General features: G+C 52.8%; 1 protein-coding gene across 8 annotated transcripts in view; it reads left to right on the top strand.

Annotated features, from left to right (window-relative positions):
• Window positions 1-4,616: 4,616 nt before the first annotated feature.
• Window positions 4,617-26,166, top strand: part of TTC13 (tetratricopeptide repeat domain 13) — a 94,406-nt gene continuing 72,856 nt past the window's right edge. For all 8 annotated transcript variants that reach the window (XR_013758368.1, XM_079107494.1, XM_079107493.1 and 5 more), the window contains exons 1-4: window positions 4,617-5,166; window positions 15,814-15,908; window positions 18,010-18,085; window positions 20,783-20,853. Coding sequence is in view for 7 of the 8 variants with exons in the window: in XM_079107494.1 (XP_078963620.1) it covers window positions 4,686-5,166; window positions 15,814-15,908; window positions 18,010-18,085; window positions 20,783-20,853 (723 nt within the window). In the remaining variant the exon portion in view is untranslated. The remainder of the gene's footprint in view (window positions 5,167-15,813; window positions 15,909-18,009; window positions 18,086-20,782; window positions 20,854-26,166) is intronic.

Genomic DNA, 26,166 nt, shown 5'->3' with positions numbered 1-26,166 from the left:
TTAATGGTGGAGCTGAACATTTACTCTCAAGTGCTGTATTAACTATCTCCTCTTGCCACTGAATAAGACCACGTGTCTTAGTTTTGTTTTTTGCTATCAGGATTGAACCTAGAGAAGCTTAACCACTGAGCCACATTCCCAGCCCTTTTTGTTTTATTTTAAGACAGGGTCTCACTAAGTTGCTTAGGGCCTTGCTAAGTTACTGAGGCTGGGCTACCTTTGAATTTGTGATCCTTCTGCCTCAGCCTCTTGAGCACTGGAGTAACAGGTGTGCACCACTGTGTCCAGCATGCATCTTAGTTTTTTTTTTTTTTTTTAGTTGCAGATGGACTCAATAACTATTTGTTTTTATGGGATGCTGAGGGTCAAACTCAGTGCCTCGCACGTGAGAGGCAAGCGCTCCACGGCTCAGCCCCAGCCCGCGTCTTAGTTTTCATCAGAACAGTTAAGAACTAAGAAGCCCAAGAATGGAAAGGTGGTGTCTCCTTACCTAAAGAGGCAATGGCAAACATCCTATAGAAGTCCCACTCCTTGGCATATCTGATCAAGTCATCGGGAGCGGTGTTCTGGGTTGAATCTTGAAGCTGCCACCACCTCAGGTATGCTTCGCAAAGCAAGCAAAACATGCAGAGTTTCCCATGGATCTAAATGTCAAAGACACTGCCTCTTAATCAGGTAAAGAACTCAGTTCTACCGGGTATCAATAGGCACAGCTACAATTTTGAAGACTGTCCCCTATAGTTCATTTCAAATTCAGAACTGCCCAATTAAGTGGCCGGTTACATCCATTCTGAAAATCAGTGGTTCTTTTGTGATATACCGCCAGCCTTTTTTCTTTTAAACAGGGCCTTGATAATCTGAGGCTAGCCTCAAATTTGCAATCCTCCTGCCCCAGACTCCCAAGTAACTAGGATTATAGGTGTGTGCCACTGTGCTCAGCAAATCAGAGGTTCTTAATCAGCAATGGCCATTGGAATCACATAGAGATTTTTCAAATTACAAATGTCAAGGCCACGGTCCTAAGTCAAAATCCTTGGTACTAAAACCTATACATGTACATTCTATAGCAATTCCTAGGGGACCCCTAACATGTACATAATAAGCATCATTGCTTTAAATAGCTCACCATTTGTTACATTTTGACACGAAATATATGTGACCCACATATAGATGCAGATAGCAATAAAAGAATAAGTTTAATCTGAAGGGTCCATGACAGCACTTAAGAAACTGCTGGTCTGAACATGAACTTCAAATGCCTCTGGGCTGGAAGAACACAAATCAATGTATTGAAAGAAAACAGTTAAAAGGTAAAATAAGCTAGAAGTGCCTAAGGTTTGAAATTCTGACTAAATGGGGACAACTAAGCAATAAGAACCACCCCCCATTTTTCTCCTATCAATCAAGCCTCCTCCCCTACTCTGAACAGGAGGAAAGAATGCATGCAAACCAGCATGATCCACCCCCACTCAGCTGACTCTGAGACTCTCAGGGGGCACATGGCTGCCATGAACCCCCTGGAGAGCACTGACCACATGCTGGCGCCTGGACTTGGTCCTGGGAGACCTCAGCTTGGAAAGTCTCACCTCCCACTGGCCAACCAGGTGATCCTAGATGTACAGCCAAGGCTGAGAATCAATGCCCTGGTGAATTAGCTGTGGGGTGGGGTGGGGATAAATGAACTGCACTGCTAGTATCCACCTTAGTCCAAATTTAGGGTTGCTGAATCAAGCAAATAAAAATACAGGCCACCCAGTTAAATTTAGGTTTCACGTACACAACAAATAATTTGTGCAAGTATGTTCCATGCAATATTTGGGACACACTTACACTAAAAAATTTTCATTTGTTTCTCTGCTTTCCAAGGTACTGGGTGTCCTGTATTTTACCTGACAACCCTACTCAAACTATTAAAGTGTTTATCATGCAAAATACTAGTTTATGTTTTGAAAAATACTTAATAAAGTTGGACTTCTCTAACAATGTAATGTTGTTACTTATCTCATACATTTCCTTAGCAGCAGAGTGTAAAATGGAACAAATTATGCAAATTGTTTTTTCATAGTTTTATTTTAATGTTTGTCTATTTCTTTTCTTTCTTTCTTTCTCTTTTTTTTTTTTTTTTTTTTGGTGCTGGGGATTGAACCCAGGGCCTTGTGCTTGTGAGGCGAGCACTCTACCCACTGAGCCATCTCCCCAGCCCACTGTCTATTTCTTTTGGGTGTGATTCTCGCTATGTTTGGCTGTACTCTGTTCAGCATTGGTGGCTCTGTTTCAATAGATAACCCACTGATGGGCCACCACAACTAGTTGTTGGCATCTTTCCAGTGACCAAAGCTCACACAGTGTGCATCCACATCTGTTACTTCTAGAAAGTTCCAGGCATGTTGAGAAAAGACCCATTCTCCAGTCAGACTCTTATCTTTTTTACGATATTCTCTTCAAAATTGTTTAGTCTTTTAAAATACACAAGCATCACCAAGTAACATTAAAAAGCAGCCACAACTCACGTTTATTTTGGTATTGAAAAGAATATGCCTGTAGGCCTGGGCTTTGCACAAAATAGCGTTGATCAAGATGATAACAGGATCATACTCGATATATTTGTCTACAGGTTTTTGGCACGATTTCTGAAATAACACAAGATTATGTTAGAACAAGCAAATTTATACATTCTGAAATCTTGATGGACTTCAAAATGACAGTTTATTTTAGACTTGTACACCAATAGGGTGACATCCGTATTTAGGAATACTTCCATTCAGATAAAAATGTTCATCTATGTAAGATGTGGCTTCACAAGTGACTAAATACAAGCTTCTAGACTAGAAATGTGAATTTTAACCTCATATCTGGGAAGCTAAAAGAGATTCAATTTAAAGGCTAATCCCCTGAAGATTCTATTTTCAGTTCTTTTGATCTACAGGAATTGTTAAAAGTCAACCCTACAATGTCCTTCACTGATCAACTGTTGTCATTGGCCTGAGGGCCCCAGTGTTGCAGTCCCTGAAACATGACTTGGAGAAAGGTGTCCAGCCACTGTCCTACTCCAGGCTGCCCAGCCCAGGTCCCTGCATACCACCAACACCCTCTGCCGTCTGTAGTGTAGCAGAGAGACCATGTTCCTCCCACATTTCTCACAGTGTTGCTGGAGAATACCCGGGCTGCCTTGTGCCTGCTGGCTCAGGAGTCTTGGCCAGGGTCCTGTTCTTTCCTCAGCTTCTGAGAAGACAGGTGTGTGGCCTGGGCCTAAGTCACCAAATCACCACTCCCTAGGCTTCCAAAGCATGTGCGGGGACATGGCCTTCCAGAAGATCCACCTGACACAATGTAGTCATGTTCAATACCAGCAGAACATGGACTTGTGAAGTAGTGCTAGTTACAAAGCTGTGTCAGTGCTACAATTCACTGCAAAAAAAGACTGGTGGCTACAAAATGAGACATTTTGAAACTCCGGCTACATGAAATAGAAATGAAAGAAGCAGCCAGTATACACACATACTGGGACAGCCTTTTAGTCATACTAAAACACTAGAAGAATATTAACTCTGTGCTTCAATACAAAATTGGATTTAATTCCAAATTGATGAGTTTGTCCACTTCATTCACGTCATTACAAGAAATAGGCTTGTTTGTTCAATCACCAAATCAATCAGCAAGGGAGATGTGCCGCTCCCTCAAACTTAAATCCACATAATGAAACAGAGGCATAAGAAATTATTTAATGGATGAATGAATGAAAGATTTTGTGGGGCTGGGGACTGAACTCAGGACCCAGCACGTGCTGGAGAGGGGCCATAACACCGAGGTGCAGCCCTCGTTTTATCTGAGAGAGTCTCGCTAAGTTGTCCAGGCTGGCCTGGAATTTGCATTGCTCCTGCCACTGCCATCCCCGAGGAGCTGGGATCACGGGTGCATTGCCACCTTGCCTGGCAGGACCTCATGTTTCTTAAGCTCTATACCTGAGCAAAGAGTAAGCTAGTATTAAACAGAAGTCAAAGTTGAAAACCCCAGATTCTTAACGAAGGCTACTTTGCAGACCCCTCCCTGTGCTATTCCCGTGGAGCGCACGCCTCCCCCTTCAAGGTGAATGCTACCGCATTTCTAACTGGGTCCCCGCCCCTGTCCTTCAAAAGTTCTCGGACCCCATCTTGGGACAGTATCACAGGTGCAATGCTGGCGTCTGCACCATCGTTAGGAGCAGGCAAGCGAACCCGCAGCAGAGGCACAGAGCTCTTGCTCCTTCTGCATTCCTTCCTTCAGGCAAGAGTCCTGCCGAGTGGCTGCAGCGCGCATCGAGAGCTCTCCTTCTCAGTCGCTTTGAGGACGTTAGACAATCGCCTGGAGCCACTGTCTGCAGCCTCCAGGACCTCGGAGTTGACAAGGGGAAGGCAAGCGTGCCACCACGCGACGTGGGACGCGACCCCAGGAACGGCGGCTCCGGGTTCCGCCCGCCTTCGTGGCCGCCGCCTCCCGCCAGAGCGGCCGACGGCCGGCGCTCCAGCCCAGAGCGCACTGGCCCGTCCCCAGTGCCGCCCCAGCGGCCCTCGAGAGGAACACCTCGGGGCCCCGCGACCCGCAGCCCAGCTCCGCCCCGCCGCCCGGCCGCGCTCACGCAGATGGTGATCTTCAGCACGCCGTGGCGGTAGTCGCGGTACAGCTCCCATGCCTCCTGGTTGCACTCGATGCAGCGGTACCGGCAGGGGCCGGAGACGGCGCCCCCCGCGCCCTTGGCCGGCCGCGGCCCGCTGCGCCCGCCTGTTCCCATAGCCACGGGCGCCCTTCCGGTCCCGGGCGGAAGTCGCCTCACCGCCCCGGAAGTCCGCGGAGTCCGTGCGCATGCGCGGGCCCGGGGCGCGCGGCCGCGACTACCACTCCGGGCGAGCGAGGCCGCGGCGCCGCGCCCACCCGCCCGCCGCGCCGCGCCTGCGCTGTGCGCGAAGATGGCACCTGCCGGCCGCGGCGGCGGCTGCCGGGGCGGCGCGGGGGCTCGGGCGCCGCTGCTGCTACTGCTGGCGGCGCTGGGCTGCGCGCGGGCCACCGAGCACTACTCGCCGCTGTCGCTGCTCAAGCAGGAGCTGCAGCACCGGCAGCAGCAGGACGCCCCGGCGGGCGGTGGCTGCCCGCAGTCCGGGGACTGGGCGGACCAGTACACGGCCGAGTGCGGTGAGTGGGCCGCGCCTCCCCGGGGCGGCGACGCCCCCTGGGCTGCGGGGGTGGAGGTGGCATCGCTGGGAGAGAAGGTGGGCGGCGAGGGGGAGGGCCGGGAGAAGGTGGGCGGCGGGGTGCGGAGAAAGTGGGCGGTGGGGGACGAGGGCTAGAAAGCGGGCGGCGGGGAAGGGGGACGCGGGGGGCTAGAAAGGCAGGCGGGTGTGGAGAAGGTGGGCGGCGGGGAGGGTGGACGTGGGGTGGGGAGAAAGTGGGCGGTGGGGGAAGGGGGCTAGAAGGCAGGCGGCGGGGAAGGAGGGGGCTAGAAGGCGGGCGGCGGCGGAGAGGGCAACTGTGGACGTGGACGTCCCTGGTCGCAGGGCCTGTGGTGCGGCCTGCCCTGCCGGGTGGCTGCCCTGTGTCAGGCTGGGTCCCTCGGAATTCCATCTCGGACAGAAGGGAGGGAGCGGAAGCCGAGCCCGCCCGGGCTGCCAGGTGTCGCCCTGGCCTCGCAGGCTGGCCTGCCGCCGGACGCGTTCATTCATTGAAGTCCGCGGCCACTGGTGTCTGGCCAGACGCCTCTGGGCGCAACGTAGACATGCGCATTTTTTTTGTTCAGCGTTCTGTGATGCGTCTTTTAACCCTGCAGCCCTGATTCCCATCTCTTTCCCTTATGTGTGGGCTCCCTTATGGCTTGCCTTGGGAAGGGCCTGGCTCTCCCAGACTCAGTAGGACCTGGCTGGTTGCTTTTAAGGCGCCACAGGGTTGTTTAGCAACTTGTACTTGCAAAGACAGTACCTATGTTTTATTGCAATGTCAAGATCAGGTTGTCTGATTTCCTTTTGGCACAATCTGACTTCCTGGAGGAATTCTCACTGAGGGTGTGTGATTTTTTTTATTTTGTGGTAGGCCTTGGCTGCTAACAGTATAAATACTGGTGACTAAGGTTTCTGGGCCAGTCTTGCACAGTGAAAAGGAATGGCCATGACCAGTGTTGCTGTGATCTGAGCACCCTGGGCACGCTGTCTGGGCATCAGCAGAGGCTGCCTTGTCGTTTGATTTGTTTTCCTCAAATGATGAACAGCTAAGGGAGGTCACAGCATGCTTGCTGTGTACAGATGCTGTCATGAGGGCTCTTGGTCTTCTGACCTCTTGTATTAGTCTATCAGAAAAGCCGTGGCAGCCTCCTTGAATGGCAGCCTCTCATCTCAGGTGGGGAAACCAGGGCACAGTGAAAGTCTCCCTGGTAGGAGGAGGAGCCCACTTAGCCTGCTGCCTGTTTTTGTCTTGTCTACTTGTTGGTTGTAGGTAGGAAGACACACCACTATGTTCACTAGCATGTTGGTCGTTGGGCACGCTTTCCCCACCTCCTGCATCGTGGTGCACACCGGCTGAAGGAAGTGGTTGGTGGCACTGGCCTGTGTGCTCACTTCATCCTGCAGCATCAGGGTTATGCCTCTGTTTAAAATTCTTGTTTGTGCTGAGCACAGGGATGCAAGCCTGCAATCCCAGCGGCTCGGGAGGCTGAGGTAGGAGACTTGGGAGTTCAAAGCCAGCCTCAGCAGAAGTGAGGAAGTAGGCAACTCAGTGAGACTCTGTCTCTAAATAAAATACAAAATAGGGCCCCTGAGTTCAATCCTGATACCAAAAAAAAAAAAAAAAAAATCGAAAGTCAAAAATACTTGTTTGAGCCAACTCTGACTTGTGTTAGGATGCCCCCAGATAATCACAAATGTAGCTTCTCAAACGAGGGAATTGGAGGAGCCCTTTGGCCCCTTCCACATTCCCTTAATATGGAGGACATTGCCTCATGTTCTCAGCCTATGAGGAGGAACACTGAGGCTCTGAACAAGACGAATTTAGATGCTTTACTTTCCTTTGTGTCTCCCTCACAAAGTGCACCTTTTCTTTGTGGGGACATCGTGTTGCAGCTGAGTGCAGTGGGTCTTCAGACAGCTTCCCCTGGCAGGCCTGAGCATGCAGGAGTGGCCAGCAGGTGCTGGGGTGCAGCGGCTGGGTGGACACCCAGTTGCTCCCAGCATCAGCAGCATGCCGCTTGGGACTCCAGCTGTCCCTCAGCTTTACTGGCTGTGGTCTGTAATAAATACTCTGTTGTAGAGGCTCCTGAAATGTCTTTCACTTCTTCCCAACCCTGGACTGTTCTGTGGAAGCTGGACCCTGTGAAGCCTGTTCCAGTCTTCTGTCCTAGGATACAAGGACACATTATTCAGGGTCTCAGAGCACATCCTGGCCTGAGGGGCAGCTGCTGTCTGTCTGCAGAGCCCCGTATGATCGACAAGGATCTGGATAAGTGTCAGAATCCAGCACTGAGTGGTTCCTCAAAATCACAGGCCAAACCTTATCAGTGGTCATCTTCCCTTACTGTGTTTGTCCAGCCACAAGCCCTGTCCATGGGGAGCCAGCACCTGGATGGAGGGCAGACCTGGCAGCACAGCTGGTCCTTAGGTGCCAGCAGCTGAATGAAGTCCACTGGGTCTGTGTTTGCTCACCTTCTCATGATGGACTGTGCAGTCCCTGGGCAGCACCCCAGTGATCACAGATGCAGAGCAACTGGTGGTGGGAGCCACTAGTCTGGAGGTGTCCTGGCAGTGGAATCCTGGGGCCCAGAGTGGCTGGCCTCAGGCCACTGTGCAGTGGCAAGGTGCCACGTGTCTAGGCCTGAGTCTCACCTAGCACTCTTTGGTGTTCATTTCCTTTATTTATTTATTTTTTTAATTGTCAATGAACCTTTGTTTTATTCATTTATTTGTATGCTGAGAATCAAACCCAGGTACCTCATGCAAGCTAGGCAAGTGCTGTACCCCTGAGCCACAACCCAGCCCTCGTTTCTTCTTGAAAAGCATGTATAACCACTAAGTTATCATCTCCCCTCTTTATTTTCCTGTGGAGAAAATAATCTTGGTCTTTTTTTTTTAAATAAGTACTATCTTGTATATACTTTTTAAATAAATCTTCCTTTTTCCTTATTACTTCATCCCTATTTTTAATTTATAGTTGTGAAAGAAGATAATGAGCAGGAGTTTCTACCCAGTCCTCACCGCTCTGGTTTCCAGTTACATCTTGGAGACAAGAGAGGTCGCACCATGAGAAGCGGAGCCCCCAGCCGCCCGGGCTGGTGTCAGGCCTCAGTGGTGTTTGCCTGGTGTGATCTGCTGTTGGCTACGTGCTGGGGTTGAGTCCAGGGCCTCAGGCATCCTAGGCCAGCACTCTCCCACAGCTGCTCCCCAGCTTCATGTGATTTCTGAATTCACATTCATGATGAAATCCTGCACTCTTTATTTGTTAGAAGTTGTCTTCTTTTTAAAAGTTTTTAGTTATTCGCAGACCTTTATTTTATTTATTTATTTATTTATTTATTTACATGTGGTACTGAGAGTCGAACCCAGTGCCTCACACATGCTAGGCAAGCGCTGTGCCACTGAGCCACAACCCAGCCCCCGAAAGCTGTCTTCTTAAATGCCTTCTAGAGTTCTGGTTTGACTTGTACCTAAGGGTGCCCTGCTGGTCCCAGTGTTTGAACTGTGGCACTAGAGTGATCTGTTTTCCCTGGAAGGTTGCGCCCTTGCCAGCTGCTGCTGCTCAGATTGGAGGCTTTGGTGGCCTGGCCGGTTCCTGTCTGGAGCCCTGGGCGGGCCTTGAGGGACACAGCAGGGCCAGGAGGAAGTCGCCAGGGAAAGCCGTTGTGAGAGGCAGCCTCGCTCTGGCAGACTGACCCCCTGATGCTGTGGTCTGGTAATTCAGACCTAGACTAAGTGTGACTTGTGCTCTCCTCCTGCCGAAGCTGAGCGGCCTCCCTCAGGGTGGCACGCGTCCTGTGTAAAATGTCTGCGTGCTTTTCAGGCAGGCCCAGATGCCTCCGAATGGCTCAAATGGTGCACTTCTGGTGGTTTCAGAACTTCTTGTGTTTTCTCTGCCTTTGAAAATGTAGTGATAAGGACAGGGGTTCATGTGCTTTTTTGCTGTTGACAGACTGCTGGCTGCTGGTCAGTGATGGTCACATTTGATGTTTTCATGGTGCTTTTCTAATAGCCGCTCCATCCATTGGTGATCCTAGCACGGTCCATGTTTAATACCTCACTCTGTTTAAGTGATTAATTCACGACCTCAGGTAGTTTTCTTTAGTCTTTTGAAATAAATGACCCAGAATTGGGATCATTTTATCTTCCTGTTTCTTTGTGGAAAAGAGCACTTGGTGATCGTCCAGACTGAGGTTCGCTGCCAGAAAAACAAGCGGCCTGTGCCCCGTTCTGCCTTCTGACGAGGAGATGCACAGCTTGCCGCTGTAGAGCGTCCTTCTTGATTGCGGATTGTCTTTGTTTGAAGACAGGAAATTGATTTTCTTGTTCGTGGCACTCAGATGCTGCTGTTGCTGGAGAAGGTGGTGGGGAGTCCAGAGAAGGGAATCTGTATCACAAGGGCTGCTTCCTTCCTGGGCAGCGGAAGCCAAGGCCCCGGCGTGTGCTGGGGGCAACTGCAGGAGCCCTGGCTGCTGTTCTGTGCCCAGGCCCGGCCCGCCCCGGTTTTCTAGCGTGGTGACACCTGGCTGTGCTTGGGTCTCAGATCTCTTCTTCAGGGCTGACCAGGGTCCGTTTGCCGGCAGAGTCGCTGTGCCCTGGAGGTGTAGGACTGAGGCCCTGAGTGGAGAGGCCTGGCCACTTTCATCGCCCCAGGGTGTTGCTCTTGCTGATGGAGCAGCATCTTAGGAAGGTCCCTGGCTTGGTTAGCCATGCCCTGTGAGCCTGTGGAGTTTGCGGAAGGTTTGCAGTTCACTCGCCCCCTGGTCCCTAAGGATTGCTTCACCAGGGCCGAGGTGCGGCTCGTAGACGGAGCGCTTTCCCAGCATGTGCGCAGACCTGGCTTCCATCCCCAGCACCTGAAATGCCACCAAGAGTTGTCTTACTTTTTAGAAGGACTGCATGCCACCAAACTTTTTTTTCTTTTTAACCTCTGGGTGAGGGCAGAGGGAAACGTGGCCTGGGATTGGCTGATTGATGATAGATTTTGTGTTACTAGGGGATTGAATCAGGGTCTAGTGCATGCCAGGCAAGAGCTCTACCTCTGGGCTGCACCCCAGCTGCCCTGGGCTCACTCCTGCAGGTGCACGCATGGCTCACTGGAGGCAGCGTAGCACTGCGCACCTCCAAGGAGCCTCTCCAGCAGAGTGCAGGTGCCTGGCTCCCCCCGCAGGACACTGGGCTGGCCATGAGGCTGTCCCTTTATTGTGTGCTCCTTTGAAGGTCACTGATTTGGGCTCAACTTGTAGTTAAACACAGACTTATTGAAGCAGAAATTTGGCATTTATTTATTTTTTTTGGGTACCAGGGATTGAACCTGAGTAGGCTTAACCACTGAGCCACATTCCAGCCTTTTTTGTTTCATTTTGAGATAGGGTCTTGCTAAATTGCTTAGGGCCTTGCTAACTTGCTGAGGCTGGCCTTGAACTTGTGACCCTCCTGCCTCAGTCTCCCAAGCTGCTGGGATTGCAGGTATATGCCACCAAGCCCAGCCAATTTTGGTACTTTTGACTTTCCAATGTTTTCCTCCTATTGTCCTTTTTTTTTTTTTTTTTTAAATTAAAATGTGACATATGCAGAAAAATGCACGTCACAAGTCTATATAGCTTGGTGACTTTTTCATTTGGACACTTTCTCTGGTATCCTCTCTGAGTCCAGGTCCTGCAGGAGGATCTCAAGTTCAAAACCAACCTCAGTAATGGTGAGGCGCTAAGCAACTCAGTGAGACCCTGTCTCTAAATAAAATTTAAAATAGGGCTGGGGACATGGCTCAGTGTTGCATGCCCCTGAGTTCAATTCCCAAAAAACGAAAACAAAAACAAAAAAAAAACCAGTACCAGGCCCAGGTGGTAGCCCGAGAGGGGGCTGAGGGATGCTGGGCGTGAGGGTTTAGATGCAGATTCTCTGGTCACCGAACTTGTCCAGGTGAACTAGGCACCCCAGATGCAGACTGACCTCACGGAGCCCCTCGCCAGCCACATGGGACGGTCCCCACCACAAAGGAACGGTCGTTCCTAACCTAGAAGGGCGTCTGCGTGGAGGAAAAAGATCCCCGAAGAAGCTACGAGCAGACTTAAGGCACAGGAATGAATTCAGCATAAAACAAACGCCAGCACAGGGTTAAAAAGTCGAGGGTGGGCTGGGTCGTGGCTCAGTGGAGGAGCACTTGCCCAGCATGTGTGAGGCACTGGGTTCGATTCCCAGCACCACATGTAAATGAGTAGATGAAATAAAGGTCTGTCGACATCTAAGCAGACATTCTTAGGAAGTCGAGGGAACTCTGGGTTCCTAAAGTGTCGATGTCAGGGTCAGCAGGGCGCCTGGTGTCGCTGGTGCCACTGGGCACTGTTTTAGACGTTTATTCCAACATAACAAGGTGCCCAATGAGTGTGGATGTTAACCTTGATGAAATTGCGTGGAGAGACACACCCAGCTGAGTAAATGAGGACCTTTATAGAGCTGTTCAGAAATGCGACTGGCGAAATGCCCGGTTCTAGCCAGTCAGGCAAAGCTTCCGACTTCGTGGCTCTTCTGCCTAGCCTGCCCCGTGCCACAGCCCTCTGGCCTTCGTCATCTCCGTGACTCCCTTCAGCTGCCTTCATTGTCCCTGGCTCAGCACTGACCTGCCAGACCCGGTGGCCACACCTGTCATCCCAGCTGCTCAGGAGGCTGAGACAGGAGGATCCCAATTTTGAGGCCATCCTGGGCAACTCAGCAAGACCCTATCTCAAAATAAAAAATAAAGAGACTGGGGCTGAAGCCCAGTGGTAGAGTGCCCCTGGGTTCAATCCCCAGTACAAAACCAAACCAAAACAAAACAAAACAAAAAAACACCAAAGAAAGCGGTTGCCACCACCACCAGCAGCAACAAAATGTACTGGAGTCCGTACCGGGTTCAGATCCCACCCCTCGTGGCTAGTGTGGCCTCAGGCAGCTCGCTCCAGCCCTGCCGCCCCATTTTCTTCTGGCCTCTGGTAGGCGGGCTCAGAGGGCGCCTGCTGGGGTGATGGTGTTGATGTGTGTCCTCCCTCAGGAGTCTGCAGCCCAGGACTGCTGTGTGGGGGTCCTCTGTGTGGCTCTGGGCCGAGCTCAAACTGTGTCACCCAGCTTGCCGGCAGCGTGGCTGGGCCAGGGCAGGTACTCCACAGGTGTGCTGGCTTCCTGCGGGCCAGGGAAGGCTTGAGTGAGTGGGTGAGCTCTGTGAAGAAGTCAGGTAACTTCCCCATTCATTCAGAATCTAGTGTGATTCCAATCAAAATCACACGAGGAATTTTGGTTTTGGACCTTAACAAAATGTCTAAAGTTCAGTAGAAAATAGAACTTTTATACAAATAGTGAAGAATTTCTAGAAAAGACCTGATGACTGCCTGCGTCTTGTGAGGCTGGCGACTGGAACAGTGATGCTGGGGTGGGGTGGATGGTTCGGAGGGGTTGGAGTCAACAGAGCTGTTCAGCGAAGAAGAGGGAGATTTTTATTGGAAGATGTTGAAAGTGACATGTAATCCCAAGTTTAAATGCGAAAATGAACTTGGATATCCAAGTGGGAAGGGCAGGGCAGGTCACAGTGTCGTTCCATTCTTGCGCCCTCTGGTGGTGAGGGCGCACGTGTGCGCTCCCGTGTGCCGGAGCGGCTCGGCGCGCGTTCCTGCGCTTCCGTGTGACCCTCCAACTGAGAGGCGGCAGTACTGCTGGCCCGTTCTGCAGCGACGCGGAGGATTCCCGTGGCTGAGGGCTGGCAGTGGTGGTGGAGCTAGGTCAGCCAGGCCTCTGCGTCTGGAGGTCCCCCCCTCAGTCATATCCAACAGGCTTTCCACGGAGGTTCTCCAGGAATTATGCCATTCCAATGTCTTCTGTTTGGGGATTTTTTTCGATGAAGATGAATGACTGCTGGGTTTTGTTTTGGTTTGGTTTTTGGTACCAGGTATTGAACCCAGGGGTGCTTAACCACTGAACCCATTGCCAGCACCTTTTGTATTTTATTTTGAGACAGAGTCTCACTAAGTTGCTGAGGCTGGCTTTGAACTTGGACACTCCTACCTCAGGCTCCCAAGCCACTGGATTACATGTGGGAGCCATCACACCAGGCTTTTGCTGTATTTTTTTTTTTTTTTTTTAACAAATCTTTTTAGTTGTAAATGGACACAATATCTTTTTGGTGGTGCTGGGGATTGAACCCAGGGCCTTGTGCTTATGAGGCAAGCACTCTACCAACTGAGCTATATCCCCAGCCCATCTTCTTTTGTGTTTATTCTTATGTGGTGCTGAGGATTGAACCCAGTGCCTCACACGTGAGGCAAGCACTCTACCTCTGAGCTACAGCCCCTGCCCAGTTGCTATATTTTTTAAAAAGTAAATATTCATGTAGAGATTGGACCACAGAAATTGTGCTCAGCAGGGGCTGTACCAGAGCTAAGTCCCCAGCCCCTTAAATAACCTTAAAGATTTCTTTGGAACAAAAGTCAAGGACTGGAGCTGTGGCTCAGTGGTAGAGCACTTGCCTGGCATGTGTGAGGTACTCGGTCCGATCTTCAGCACCAACGCAGATGAATAAAATAAAGGTTTAGTGTGCATCTACAACAAAATATATTTTTAAAAAAGTCAAAATTTTCCCTCCAGTGGCTATAATAGAGCTGAGGAAGACCTGGCTCACCAGTGCTGCGGGGACAGCTGACTGAAAGCAGGTGATTCGGGATTCTTCATGTCCCAAGTCAGAAAAATCCACTTAACTTGAACATAAGCACAGGACATAAAAATGAGCAAAAGGAGGCATCTGAGCGGCCGTAGCCAGACGTGGCCCTTGGCTAGGACTGTTTTCAGGTTGGACAAGACAAAAAAGAATGCTGTTACCAGGAGAGGGAGTGCCAGCTGCCAGGGACGGGGAGGGAACTGGCGCCATGTGAAAAAGCTGGAGATTGTCACCCCCTGTGACTCGGCAGTTGTGCTTGTTGAAATTGGTCCTGCTTGGGGAAATTTGAAAGCATCAGCCATGGACACTGAGAGCACTTGGCGTTTGTGGAAAAGCAGGGCCTCCTGGGTAGTCCTGGGGGGCTGGGTGGGTGCCCCGAGAGTGTGACACCGTGTGTGCCGCACCCTCAGTTCTGCACCTTTGTATAAAGTGTTTGATTTGGAGACAGGGTCTCGCCAAGCTGCCGAGGCTGCCTTCAAGCCTGCAGTCCTGCTTCAGCCTCCCAAGCCGCTGACATTACAGGTGTGCACCGCCACTCCTGGCCAGTCTCTTTTTACTTTTTATTTTGAGACGAGGCCTTGCTACGTAGCTGAGGCTGGCCTTTAACTTGTGATTCTCGGGCCACGGACTCCCCATCGCCGGGATCACGGTGCGGCCACCGTGCCTAGACAAGAGGAGCGGTTCCATGAGATCAGCTGGGTGTCCTCACGCACAGGGCTGCGCCGCTCCTTCCGAGCCCCTCCATTCTCCGAGGCCTGCCCTGCCTGTTCGGCTCTCCCCGCACCCCAGTTCTCGGCAACCAGCAGTCTGCATTGTCTGTTCACAGACCTCTTCTGGGCGCTTCACGTCAGTCGAGCTGTGTGGCCTGTGACCTTTGGTCTGGCGGCCCTGCATGGGAAGCCCTTCCCCATCAGCACTTGAGCTTTGAGGCTGAGTGACAGGCCGCGGTGTGGCCATTGTGCATCTCTTCTCTGGAGCTGGTCCTGCCCTCTGGCTGCTGTGCACGTGTGTAGGGTGCTTGTCCGAGTCCCTGCTTTCAGTTCTGTATCCAGGCCTGCAGTCGCAGGGTCGTGTGGCGAGTCTCTGCAGTTTGAGGAACTGCAAAGCTGTTGCACGGTGGCTGCTCCATTTTGCCTTCTCACCAGCGAGGCCCAGAGTTTCCAGCTCTCCTACGTCCTTACCAGCACTTGTTACCTTCTTTTTTTGGAAGGTAGTGGGTACTGGGAGTTGAGCTCAGGGTCACTTGACCACTGAGCCACACCCCAGCCCTATTTTATATTTTATTTAGAGACAGGGTCTCACTGAGTTGCTTGGAGCCTATGTTGCTGGGGCTGGCTTTGAACATCCTCCTGTCTGAGCCCCCAGAGCTGCTGGGATCATAGGCGTGTGCCACCACGCTTGGCTGCTTCTTTTTTTAATGTAACCATGGCAGGGGTGTGAGGAGGTCCTCGTCGTGGCCTGACCTACATGTTCTAAATGATGGTGAGAATCATGTCACCTGCAGGGGCCACGTGTGCACCTGGAGACTCCTCGTTGGGTCCTCTGCTCCGCTCTTGTGGGTTGTTGTCTGTGTGCTCTGGACACTGGACTCTACACATTGTCTGACCTCAGGTCTCCCTGGCGTCACTCCCCCTCGCGTGACCTGTTTAGACCTGCGGTAGGTGCCGGGCGCGGGGCTGGAGGGTCACCCTGCCCTCCTCTGCTGAGGCTGCTGCGGGAGAGGCCGCAGCCCATGCCGCCCTGCTCACAGCATCAGGCCGCTTGTGCCCTTGTGAGTGGCCATGGGATGGACGCGTGCGTACTGGAGGGCCAGACCTGCTGGCGCTGGCGAGGGAGGGGAACACCTCTCCCCGCGTTGCGCTGTGTCCCCGTTTTGCTGGGCGGTTCCTGAAGTCACAGCTTGGGCTGAGCGCCCGAGGCCTGAATGGGACACTTGCCTTCCAGAGTCATCCCTTCTGAGCTTCCACGAGTCAGACTGCGAACCCAGAGGCTCGCCGCCCTGCGACTCCTCGCTTCCGCTCAGCACGGAGAAGATTCTGGTATGCTCCTTCCATCCCTGCTCGCTGTGCCCTTGAGAGCCGGAGGCACCTCGGGTCCTCGGCACTTAGGTCCCACTGATTCTGCGTGCAGAAGGTAAAGGCAGGGCACCTGGCCTCCAGTGACCTTGCGCTGTTACACCGTGAGTTGGAGGGTCGGTTCTGGACCTGGGACTTGTACGCTCCGGGAGGCGGAGGGGGCACATGCCTGGGCCTCTGTCCAGGAGAGCCACACGTTCGGAGGCAGATGCAAGCTTTCTCTCCTGCCTCGTCTGTGTGGGTCTCTCGGATCGGTTTCTTAGCAGTACCAGCTGAGCCTCTAGGATGTGCCTCTGCCTGTCGGTGTTGGCATGAGCCCCCCGACCCCTGGAGGTGGACGGGCCTCCTGTGTTCACACTGGGCTCTGGGCTAAGCCTGGGCACTCAGTGGATTTCCACCAGCCTTTTCCTTCCATGTTCTTAGAGGATTTGTTTAAGATCTTCCTCAGACTACTCTTTCTTTTCCAAACAGAGTTTCACCTTTTCACCTCAGTACCATTGAAGACAGGAATTACGGACAGGAGAATGAACCACTGATTTTTCCTAAACTGCTACACAGTTGTCAACTTGATATGTGGCAAAAACTTTGAGTTAGACTTGTCAGAAACCGGTGGAGGCCATCTTATCAGGTAGTGAGTTGGCCATCACGGGAAGTATTTAATTACTCTGGTAGGTTCCTAGAACAGGATCCGTCCTCCTGATGGAAATCCACACGTTTCCTCGGGTTGGCCCTGGAGTTCAGATGGGGCTGGTAGCGGCCAGCAGGGGAAGGATGGCCAGTCTTGCGCTGGTAACACTGCGTCTGCAGAAGGCTCAGCAGCGCCCCACCAGAGGAGTCCACGCGGTAGCGGACCCAGAGGGACCGACGAGTTTCTCTAGTCATCAGGGCTTGACCATGAGACAGTCCTGGACTTGATACAGTTCTGGGGCCTGCATACCTTCATTCTGTGAGGCTCCTGGAGGGAGCTGAAGTGAGAGGCACGAGCCCTGAGATGGGTGCCCCTGTTGTGTCTCACCCTGGGCCCTTAAGCAGCGACCTGTGTGTTGGCTCTTTGCCTGTCTGGGCAAACCAAGGACGTTCTGAGGCTGCACGTTAACTGGGACTTGGGAGTGCCTAAGGAGCCCTTTGGGACCTTCTCACTTGAGTAGTGACACCCAGCAGGTGGTGCCTCGGTCAGGGTGTTCCCTGTATGTGCCCTGGGCCTCCATGCCCTGAGTCTAAGAGGAGGACTCCAGCCTTCCAGGCTGCCCTGCTTCGAGCCTCTAGGCCTGCCAGAGCCACCGATCCTTCGCCTCTCTCCTCTGCTTTCCCTGTTGATGTGTTTAATCGTATCTTGGGTGACTCTGCCGTGCAGTTATAATTTTCATGTGCACCCTGTAGGCCAGCATGTCGCAGCTTCCTGTTGGCAGTTGAGCTTCTGGTGAGGTGGCAGGTGTGTGTTGTCTCTCCAGAACGCAGCACAGCTGTCACTCTGCCTGGTGGACAGAGCCTGTGTGTGTCCATCCTGGTCACCTGGCCATCTTCCTTACCTGGTTATCCCCTGGCTTCTGCATGCTGGGTCTGCCAGCTTCTCCAGGCCGGTCTCCACACTGGGCGGGATGCCAGGCCTTCGCTGGCTGTGCCTCCCTTCAAGAGCGTCTCGCTCTCAGTCAGATCGGGTTGGGCCTCCATTTCCCCCGCTCGGTCCGACTTGTAGTTGTTTCCAAGGTGTTTTCGGGGTTAAAGCGCAGTGTCCGTGTTCAAGCCACATTGAGGACTGGTCACTGGAGTGGAGGGGTCCAAGTCACTGAGTAGCCTGGAGACGGGAGCGTCCTTGAAGCCGCCCGCAGGGTTCATCGCTGCAGGAGGAAAGCAGTGCTTCCTCAGAAGCAGGCACCGATGGCGAGGGGAAGCACTGGCCGCGCAGACGGTGTGCTGGGAGACGTAGCCGATAGGACTGAGTGCAGATGTTTCCTGCTTTGCCTAAATAAAATGGAGCTGTAATCTTATAAAACACAGTTTTTAATGTAGGTCTTTCTTCATTTGTGGTTAACTAAGATACGTGTTTCTGTCTCGCTTTTCCCAGAGCCAGGCCAGGTCTATCGCGGAACAGAGGAGGTTCCCGTTTGCTACCGACAACGACAGCACCAACGAGGAGCTGGGTAAGCCTGGGCCTCCCTCCTCCCAGGAGGCTGAGTGCAGGGCAGGGCCGGGACAGAAGGGAGGCCGGCAGGGGACCCGGCTGCCTCTGGCGCAGCACCTCTGGCCTCCTGCGGTCCCGAGTGTGGGCGTCATTTTTAAGAGGAGGCGGGATGCCGCGGTCAGCAGGACGCTGCAGCCTGGCCTTCGTGTGAGTCATCAGCTGTTGGCAGACGTCATCTGGCCCTGTCATCAGAAAGGAGGGGGAAGGCTGGGACTCAGCTCCATGGTGGAGGGCTTGCCTCGAAGCGCAAGGCCCGGGTTCAATCCCAGCACCAAAAAAAAAGAAGTCAAAAAGAAGGGCGGAGCCCGGAGCTCGGCTGCTGCCTCGGGCTCAGGTGTTTCTCGCAGGAGGCCGTCTGAGGTCGGGTCTCAGGAGGTGGGGGTGGATCTGCAGATGAGCGGGAGGAGGCTGGTTTCTCCAGAGTGGGGTGCCCAGCAGGCTTGCCTCCTCACGGCTTGGTGAGCTCACAGGGAGGAAGGAGCGCAGACAAGGTGCACCCGGGCGGCCGGCGCGGCCCTCTCCACCCTCCGCCTGTTCCTGCTGCAGGCACAGCCACGGAGCTTTTCCTGGGCCCTGAGGAGTTCGGGGTCTTTTGAGGGACAGCGATTCTTGGAGGAATGTGTTCCGTCCGATAGTGCTTCTCGGAGTTGCTGGCTCCTGGAGATTTCTGAGAACTATGGCTCTTCATTTTTCTGTTGTGTCTTTCTTTGTTTTCCCACAACAGAACTTAGATCCTAATAGTTATTTATATTTGTGAGCATTTTAAATTATGTTTTTTTTTTTAAAGTTTGAGTTTTTCTGTTTACTATTAGATGGAAAGATTTGGGAGCTGCATTTGATCTTTGAGTGGAATCAGATAGCCAACCCTTGGATAAAGATTTAAATTCAGTCCCAAAACACCTTTCCTCCAAACTTGTTTGTCTCTGTGGTCTCTGTATCCATCCGTTCACTCCTCAGGTACTGCTGATTGTGGGTGGGTGGGTGGGTAGGTCTCAGAGAATCTTGACGGAGAGGTCTTCAGGACCACGCAGGCCTGTGGTGGAGCCCTCCCCGCCTCCTGTCTACAGAAGCCCGGGCCTGCGCTTGCGTCCCTGTGCCAGCGTGCTTACAGGGCAGCCCAGCACCAGCTCCAGGAGCGCTGTGCTGCTTCTGCAGAGCATGCTGGGAGGGCCTGGTCCCCTCACCCACAGCTGCTTGGCTTCAGGCAGGTCTGTGGTCACTGAAGCTTTCCTGTCCTCGTCTGCAGACTGCCCCTGCCTCCTTGCAGCGAGGGAGTGAGGCGTCGATGCCGTGAAGGCCGGAGCTATGCTGGCTCCTGGTGCCACCTCCCTGCTGAGCACTACTTGAGACTGTCCCTTCTCCTTCTGAACATGAATATGGCCTTAGTCTGTCTTTTCAAAGAAAGTGAGGTAAAAATGGCCTTCATTTTGTTTTGGAGAAGGCCCCAAAGCTCTTGTACTATGATGCTCAGTTTTTTTGAGCTTTTATTTTTCTTGGGCCATTTATAAAGACATTCTTAATTGCTTTCTGCATTTAGTGCTTCTCACGTCGAGTGTTTGTTGCTTCTCCTTGGCAGGAAGTGTGTGCTGTCAGCAGCAGCGGGCAGCGAGTCGCCTGTCTGCTCCCATTAGATCCAGAATTAGACAGCATTGCAGTAAAGGTTCTATGCAGAGAAATGTGATCAAAATAACCTGTTTTGAGTGAGAACTAGAATGTTTTCCTGGAATTTGTGGGGGGAAGGGTTAGGGCAAATATTGTAGATGGAGACGTAATCTAAACGTTCTAGCTCGTTTATGTATTTTAGTTTTTGTTTTCTTTTTTGAGACAGAGTCTTGCTGGTTGCCCAGGCTGTTTTCCAACTCTGCACTCATGCGGTCCTCCAGTGCTGGGGTGGCAGGCACATGCCCTGTACCTGGCTTACTGACTGTTTGGTGGACGAGAGAGTGGAGTCAGGCTGTTGCCATGATTCAAAAGACTCTCTTAGCTCTAGTTTCAAAACAGCGCTTTCCTGAGTCATTAGATCGAAAGCTGTTCTTCCTCTGTGTGTGCATTAAGCAGTGCTGTGACTGCGCTTTAAATAGAAGCCTGGGAAGAGCCGCTGTTGAGGTGGGCAAGCCTCCTGGTTCAGCACTGCGCCAGGCGCCTGAGCTGGCGGCCTCTGTTCTTGACGGGTGGTGGGCAGAGCTCAGACCCCAGGAACAGAGGACTCGTGCCATCAGGGTTCCTCTTGATGCTCACGATGAGTCACGGGCTGTGCTGTGGGACAGTGCCTGGCCATTCCCAGCTCCTGGGCACATAGGCAGGAGACATCACAGAGGCGTCGGGGGTCTGAAAGTGAGTGACACATTGCATGTATGAGTAAGTGACAACGAATCCTGCATTGTGTACAACTGTGATGCCCCAGGAAAACCGCGGAGGAGCAGGGACGCATGTGCTGCTGGCAGACTGCTCCACAGGTGGCCCGACGAGCCCAGCGCCGTGCCCTGGAGGCCAGGGCCAGCGCGGGTGGTGGGAGTGGGGGAGTTGAGTGCCTGCTCACTTCTAGTTCCCTGACTGCTCCCAGCCCTGCAGCTGCCCCCACATGCCAGTGGGGCGCTGTTCCCGATGCTGTCTGAGCCTGTGCTCTGTCCTTGACATTTGGTGTCTTGCTTTACAGCGATTGCTTACGTGTTGATTGGCAGTGGTCTCTACGATGAAGCAATAAGGCATTTCTCAACAATGCTTCAGGTAAGTTTTCTGCTTACTATGTAATTCAGGTTTACAATCACGGCAAAAGCATGGACTCCTTCCTGTGTGGCTGAAGGCCCAGGAACGCTCTCACTTCAGGGTTACAAGGAGAAGAGTCCACTGAGGCCAGGTAGTCTATGCACGGTCTCCCAGCTGTCAGGTAGCAGAGTGGCATTCAGATGCGAGATGGAGAAGACAGCAGCTTCAGGTCCCTCTCCTCTGCTACGGCACCTCCCCTGTGACAGGGACCCTGGCACTCTTGAGTCTCCAGCTCCTTCCTGCCTAGATCTGCAGGCTGCCTTTATTTCCACTTGCCTTAGCGGTGACCATGAGCCTCCTTTGTGGGTTGCCCGCTGTGTGGCGTCTACTGTGCCTGTAGGAGCTGAGGACAACCTGCCACACTTACCTGTCCTTGCTGCGGTTTCCAGCAGTATCTGGTTAGTGCACCTCGGGGAAGGAGAGGTGGATCTCAGAGCTAAGACTGCCCAGGTGGGAGCGCTTACTTCCAAATGATCTCAACTCCTGGGTTGTGGAGATCATAATGCCACCTCCACAAACATTATCTTCTGTAAACCACTCAGTACTCGGTGCTGGCACAAGGTTAAGTGCTCAGTACGTTTGAGCTACTCAGAGTACCGTTCCAGTAAATGTCGGAGTTGATCCTAATGAGGGCCAGCAGATGTCTGACCATCTAGCATTGACTTAAAAATACTAATTGTGAGTGTTAGCTCTACTTTCGTTTTCCTTTTCAAAACCTAGGATTTTGTTGGTAATTCTCTTTTCTCAACAAATTGATGAGATATTTTCGGTCGTGACTTTGAGGCCCTTCCTTAGGTCAAGCAGCTGTTTGGGATCACGTGGAATAACGTGCTTCAGCAGAGGTCGTTGTAGGCAGTCTGCTTTAGACTGCCTGTTTAGTCTGGCGGCATTGCGAAAGGGAAAGGTCAGCGCACTTTACCCAGGTGACATGTGAAAGGGAGGTCTTGCTGCATCTGTGGGAGCAGACGTGTGACACAGTAGCCAGCTGCCTGCCAACATATCATCTTTTCAGTCAACTCCTAGAAAATGTCACTGGCTTTGTAACTAGTGACAGCGTTAAAGAAAAGAATTTTTAGATACACGTTTCCTAGTTCTGACAGGCTAGCGTTATTTAAATGTTTTCTTCCTTGCCTTTTTGAAGTGTGCATTTGTGTTTCACAGCCCGAGCGTGTACTGTACGCTTCGGGTTTCTGGACCTGATTTCATGGTGTGAATATTTCGCTGTTGCTCCGTGACCTCTGATGTCCATGGCTCTGGGATGGCCATCATCCTGTAGCATAGTCCCCTGCCGTGGCCTAGAAACTCAGTCAGAATGCCTTTTGTGCAAAGGAAAGATAGGAGCACGTGACATGAGACGCAGCTCTTGTCACTCTGTGATAAGGTGGTGGCTTTTACCCTGGACGTGTGTGATGTGTGGACGACAAGGTCAGACGGCCTTTCTGGGTCCGGGCTGTAGTGGGCAACCTGGGGCCGTGGGCAGCTCGGGCAGGAGCCCTGGGGGTGCTGTCCTGGTGGTTCTCAGTGCGCCTCAGCTTCCCTCGTGTGGCGCCTGGTGGGAGCAAGAGAGGGAGGCATCCGTATTTTCTTCCTCATACGCGATGATAAGACATAGAAAACAGAGAGTCAATAGTAAATGCTACCATTTTTTGTTTTGATTCGTTTTCCAAAAATTTTAATAAGGAATCTGATCCTGTTTCTGGACTGAACCTTTCTATGTTGGGTTTTAAGTCTGAACTGATGTGCAGAATTCCTGTGGGTTCTTCAGGTTCCCTCTGGCCACTGTCACCAGGACACTGTCCAGCAGGTGGTGGCAGGTGCCCAGAGCATGATCCCTGCTCCAGCTGACCAGAACTCCTCTTCTTACCCTGGATCTCCACTTCGAATAAATCAGTCTCTTCAACTATTTCAAAAACATGATCCTTCTTTGAATCTGATTATTCATTCCTTTTTTCTTTTCTTTTTCCTTTTTGATACTGGGGATAGAACCCAGGGGCCCTTAACCTCTGAGCCACGTCCCCTTTTTTGTATTTCATATAGAGACAGGGACTTGCTAGGTTGCTGAGGCTGGCTTTGAACTCTCCATCCTCCTGTCTCAGCTTCCCGAGCTGCTGGGATTACAGGCACCCACCTTGGAGCCTGGCTCTTCCTTTCTTTTCGAGGGGAAGATTTGGTGATAGACTTCTTGAACTAGTGAAGTTGACTCCACCCCAGCAGCTCTCCTGTCCTGCGCTCAGGGCAGGAGTGGGCTGCTCTGCTGCTCTCTGTTGTGCAGGTTGTGACTGAGCCAGACGTCACAGGGCCGCTCTTGGGTTCAGTCCTAAGCTGACATATATTTTTTAGATGTTGATAGACCTTTATTTTATTCACCTATTTGTAGGTGGTGCTGAGAATCGAACCCAGTGCCTCACACATGCTAGGTTGGTGCTCTACCACTGAGCCACGACCCAGCCCCGGCGGTATATTTTAATGTGTCCTTGCAGGGCCTTCCAGATGCACAAAAGCTGTGTTCTTTTTTTTTTTTTTTTTTTTTTTTTTTATTATTATTTTTTTATTTTTACAGACTGCATTTTGATTCATTGTGCACAAATGGGGTACAAATTTTCATTTCTAAGGTCGTAAAACAGTGTTCTTCAGCCAGTAAAGGTGCTAACTGATCTGCACAGAGGGGACTACACACAGGGTTGTAGTCTGCTGAGCTCATGAACACATGGCAGAGCTTTTCCGTCGTCGGAGAGCCCTGGCGGCAGCAGGAGGCAGACTGCTTCTGCCACAGCAGACTGACGGCGAGCTTGTGCCGTAGCAGTCCTTGTTTGGATGCAATGGTGTTGGTGAGGTTCACAGTCGCTACGGGCTCTATGAGTCCCAGAGTGGAGTGTGACTTGCACTCGCACCTTCCTGTTGCCTGGGCGGCACTGTGGGAAGGGGTCCCAGGGCTCTGCGATCCTGGGCACCCTGGGATCCTTTGGTCTGAGCACTTCTGTCACCGAGAACATGCTCCTCCAGCATCGTGGCCTCGACCTGGGCACAGGCACTGTGGAAGCTGATGAGTTGGCGCTGGCCACGTGGCTCTGAAGCACTCCCACCGTGTGGGTGGCCAGCAGCGGTCTTCTCCAGGAGGGGAGCCGCTTCCGCTCACTGGGCTTCTGGCCTGGGCAGGGCCAGCACGGTGAGTCCTGCAGCAGCCTTACGAGGTGGCTGGGCTTGGACTGTTGCTCATGGGACCTTGAGCTCGCTGGTTCTGATCAGACTCTGGAGGAACTGAATTCGTAACAGAACTCTGCTTCACGTGGTGGGTAAAGCCGAGCCAGCTCTGTGCAGCAGGTAGACCTGCATCTACCACCAAGGCAGCCCATTGCCCTGGGGCTGGCTGCACTGGTCTTGGACCCAGTGACTGCCCGTTGGAGTCAAAGGCCAGCTGAGGCGCAGCACACGCCATGAGCTGTGTGGTCGCTGAGGAGCAGCGTGAGGGCACCCGGTCAGATGGCCAGGCTCCAGGGCTGTGCTGCCTCCCAATTCTGCAGGTGCATGACGCGAGTCGAATTGGAGGACTAAATACTGATTTTCATTTAACTTCTTTAGAATTCTGAATGCTTCATGGTATACAAAGCATCAGACTCATATACTTAAAGATGCTTTGCAAAGTTGATACTCATCCCAACTTACTTTTAGCAATATTATTTTTTATTTGAAAAACCAATAATTCACTACTACATTCCATAAATAAAAGTTAACACCTAAAACTGATGATAGATAAACTAATAAACAAGTAGAGTTGTATGAGTTTTAGAAAGTATAAAATCTGTTATGTGAATTTAGGAACAGTTTAGACTTCAGGACAACAGCCGGCAGTTCTTACGAATCCTTGTGTGCTGGCAGGAAACATCTAAAAGACAGGGTGGGTTGGGCAGAGAACCCTCAATACGTTACAGCCCTTAGGGGAGCTCATTCAGTGTGTGAGGACTGGCCCTCGGTGGCCCAGGAAGGCCGAGCCATGCCACGTGTGGAGCTGAGCAGCTGGACTGGGTTCAGTGGTCGGCAGAGTTCACACAGCAACTAGTGCAGACCTTCACCAGGCCTTCCTGTTCTCAGTGGAAATCTGTCTGGACCCTCACTGTGGAGGCTCATCTTTGGGGGTAGAGGCTCAGCGTGGTTGGTGGAGGCTCAGTGCGGGGTGGAGGCTCAGTGTGGTTGGTGGAGGCTCAGCGTGGCGTGGAGGCTCGAGGTAGGGTAGAGTGTGGGGCAGGCAGTCCTCGGTACTCACTGGCCACACTGCCTTGTGCCACCCTACACCTGCCCTTTCCTGCCCTACCACACCCCACCTTTGCCAGCTGTCCTCCTGCAGCTGCTTGGAAGAGCTGGCTCAGGGGGCGGGCTCTGACCTGGCGTCCTCCAACCCTGACCAGGGTTTTCCTAGGTGCCTGCTGCACATTTGCGTCTTCACCTGCAGTGACTGCCGCGGGGCATGTCTGTCACTTGTCGGGCACCACAGAAAACAGGTGAGGTGAGGGCGTGGCGCAGTGGCGCCCGGGGGCAGGTGTGGCGCAGTTGTGGCGCAGTGTGGCGCAGTTGTGGCGCAATGTGCCCCGTCAGGCTCCGGCCAGCTGGGCTCCCTGTCCCTCCTGCTGAGGGGCGCGCTGCCACGCTTGCCTGGACTGCTTCCTCCATCCCCTGGCGCCTGCACTGCCTCTGGGTTCTAGAGTCCAGGCTGCCCTCCCTGCACTGCCACACCCAGGTGCCTCTGCTGCCCGTGGCCAGTGACCGCGTATGCACAGGGGCCCTTGGAGCATGCAGGTCCCGCTCCGGCCCCTTCCTGCCTCTGCACCCACATCTTGGGACGGCAGCCCCGCTCCCTGACTGCGCGCCCTTGCTTGGCCTACGTGGTCCCTGCACCTCCTGCCATTCGTCCCGCTGTCCTTGTCCAGGGCTTCGCTTTTCCAGAAGCCCCCTCAGCACGGGGGGTGTGGCTGGCCTGCTGGAGGTTGTGGGGCAGCGCTCCAGCGGGCAGGGATCCCTCCCCTCTGTGCCCGCCTTGCTGACGTTCCTCATGGGCTCATGTGCAGCCCTGGCACGTGGGACCTGGCCCTGCAGCAGCAGCGAGTGAAGGGGTGAAGGGCCGACGCTCAGGCCCCACACGGCAGGAGCAGCCTGGAGAGGGTGTGCTGGGCACCGCCGCTGGGGCTCACCCTGCAGTGAGTGGGAGAGCAGCGCCCCAGGCCGTGCAGGAGGCGATCTGCAGTGTGATGTGAGCGAGAAGCAGACCCGTGCACGGTGGCC

Source organism: Sciurus vulgaris (genome assembly GCF_902686455.1).
Source record: "Sciurus vulgaris genome assembly, chromosome: 12".
NCBI classification, from domain to species: domain Eukaryota; kingdom Metazoa; phylum Chordata; class Mammalia; order Rodentia; family Sciuridae; genus Sciurus; species Sciurus vulgaris.
The sequence above is the reverse complement of the archived record's forward strand: the minus strand, read 5'-3'. Positions and strand labels throughout refer to the sequence as shown.